Below are 1,293 nucleotides of genomic sequence, written 5' to 3'. Positions count from 1 at the left end.
AGTACAAGTAACTGCTGTAAGATGATGCCACCCTCAGGTACTAGTAGGTAGATGCCACCCACTCTTGGAAATCCCTGTTTATGAAATCACACCCACTGTTGGATGAACGTCACCCACTTGTAACTTGTTAATACAATGTAACCCACGATCAGTTCTGGATCGCACATTAAAGAATGATCATGTCAGTGATGCCACCCAATGTTGATTGATGTAGCCCGCTATTGGTTAATGGTACGATTAAAGTCATGAAACTTTCGTGGAGGTTTGAATGTAAGATAGCCACAGCAAAACGATGTTGCCCACTGTTTAAGGATCAACTTTAAGGTACATATACATGTATAAAATTGTATATCATAACAGCTCTATGTGGATTACATTGGTTGATTGATTCTTTACTATTATAGGTTGTTTAAGGCTAGTTGACCTTCCCTGACATGCCGACATGCCCCCCTCCCCCCAGGCTCACCAGCAGGGTCGCCATGCCGACCGGCTGCTGACTGCTGCCAAGTACCATGATGCAATAGTCTGTCATGAGAAGGCCGCAGGTAAACTCACCTGACCTTGTCTTTAAAATTGTCAGATAAATAAATATTCTTTAAGGAATTGTTTTGAGAAGTTTTGACTATGTGTCCATTGTCTCAACTGTCTTGAATGTACTTTGCTAGTACTTCTCCATCTTTTACTTAAAGATTAATGAAAGGTTTTTGTGTTGTACTTTACAGATCACCTGCTGAGAGCAATGAAGATGACCTCTGTACCACAGGTGTGCACTGTCTCTGGGAAAGTTTAGAGATCAGGATGATTTGTGCTTTTTCATACATCGGGCTTCCTTCATTTTCACAAGAAAAGATAGTGCAATCATATTTATTATACAACATCTGTCTTTTGCACACGTCGCACTTCATTGATTTCTGACACAAGGACAATATTGTAATGAAATGATACATGCTATAAATTTGGAATTTGTTTGATATACCTCTGTTAGGATGCTGACATTTAGATATGCAGCAAAATGAAATAAAAATGAAACAGTCATATAATAGCCTTCAGTTTCAACAAGGAGGTTAAAAAAGGGAACGGTCATACAATACAATATAGGCCTGCTGTTTAGAGAGAGAGAGAGAACTGGTTTATTTATCTAAACACACAATGTTGTGTACAAGATTATAGTCCAAGGACTAAATTGCCTCGTACATTCTACAGGAGAGGCTGGCACTTAGGACTAAAACAATGGATGTCCTGCCTAAATGCATTAATCTAAATATACTTATCACAATTTCCACTAACTTTACA

At 38.7% G+C, this 1,293-nt stretch overlaps 1 protein-coding gene across 1 annotated transcript in view; it reads left to right on the top strand.

Moving 5' to 3' along the window:
• The first annotated feature begins 388 nt into the window (after window positions 1–388).
• Window positions 389–1,293, top strand: part of LOC118403778 (nuclear receptor-binding factor 2-like) — a 4,821-nt gene continuing 3,916 nt past the window's right edge. The window contains exons 1-2 of the mRNA XM_035802578.1: window positions 389–545; window positions 723–763. Of these exons, the coding sequence (XP_035658471.1) occupies window positions 443–545; window positions 723–763 (144 nt within the window). The 5' untranslated portion in view covers window positions 389–442. The remainder of the gene's footprint in view (window positions 546–722; window positions 764–1,293) is intronic.

This window comes from Branchiostoma floridae, chromosome 16 (genome assembly GCF_000003815.2).
Source record: "Branchiostoma floridae strain S238N-H82 chromosome 16, Bfl_VNyyK, whole genome shotgun sequence".
Classification (NCBI taxonomy): Eukaryota; Metazoa; Chordata; class Leptocardii; order Amphioxiformes; family Branchiostomatidae; genus Branchiostoma; species Branchiostoma floridae.
This window is presented reverse-complemented; position numbering and strand designations above follow the sequence as displayed.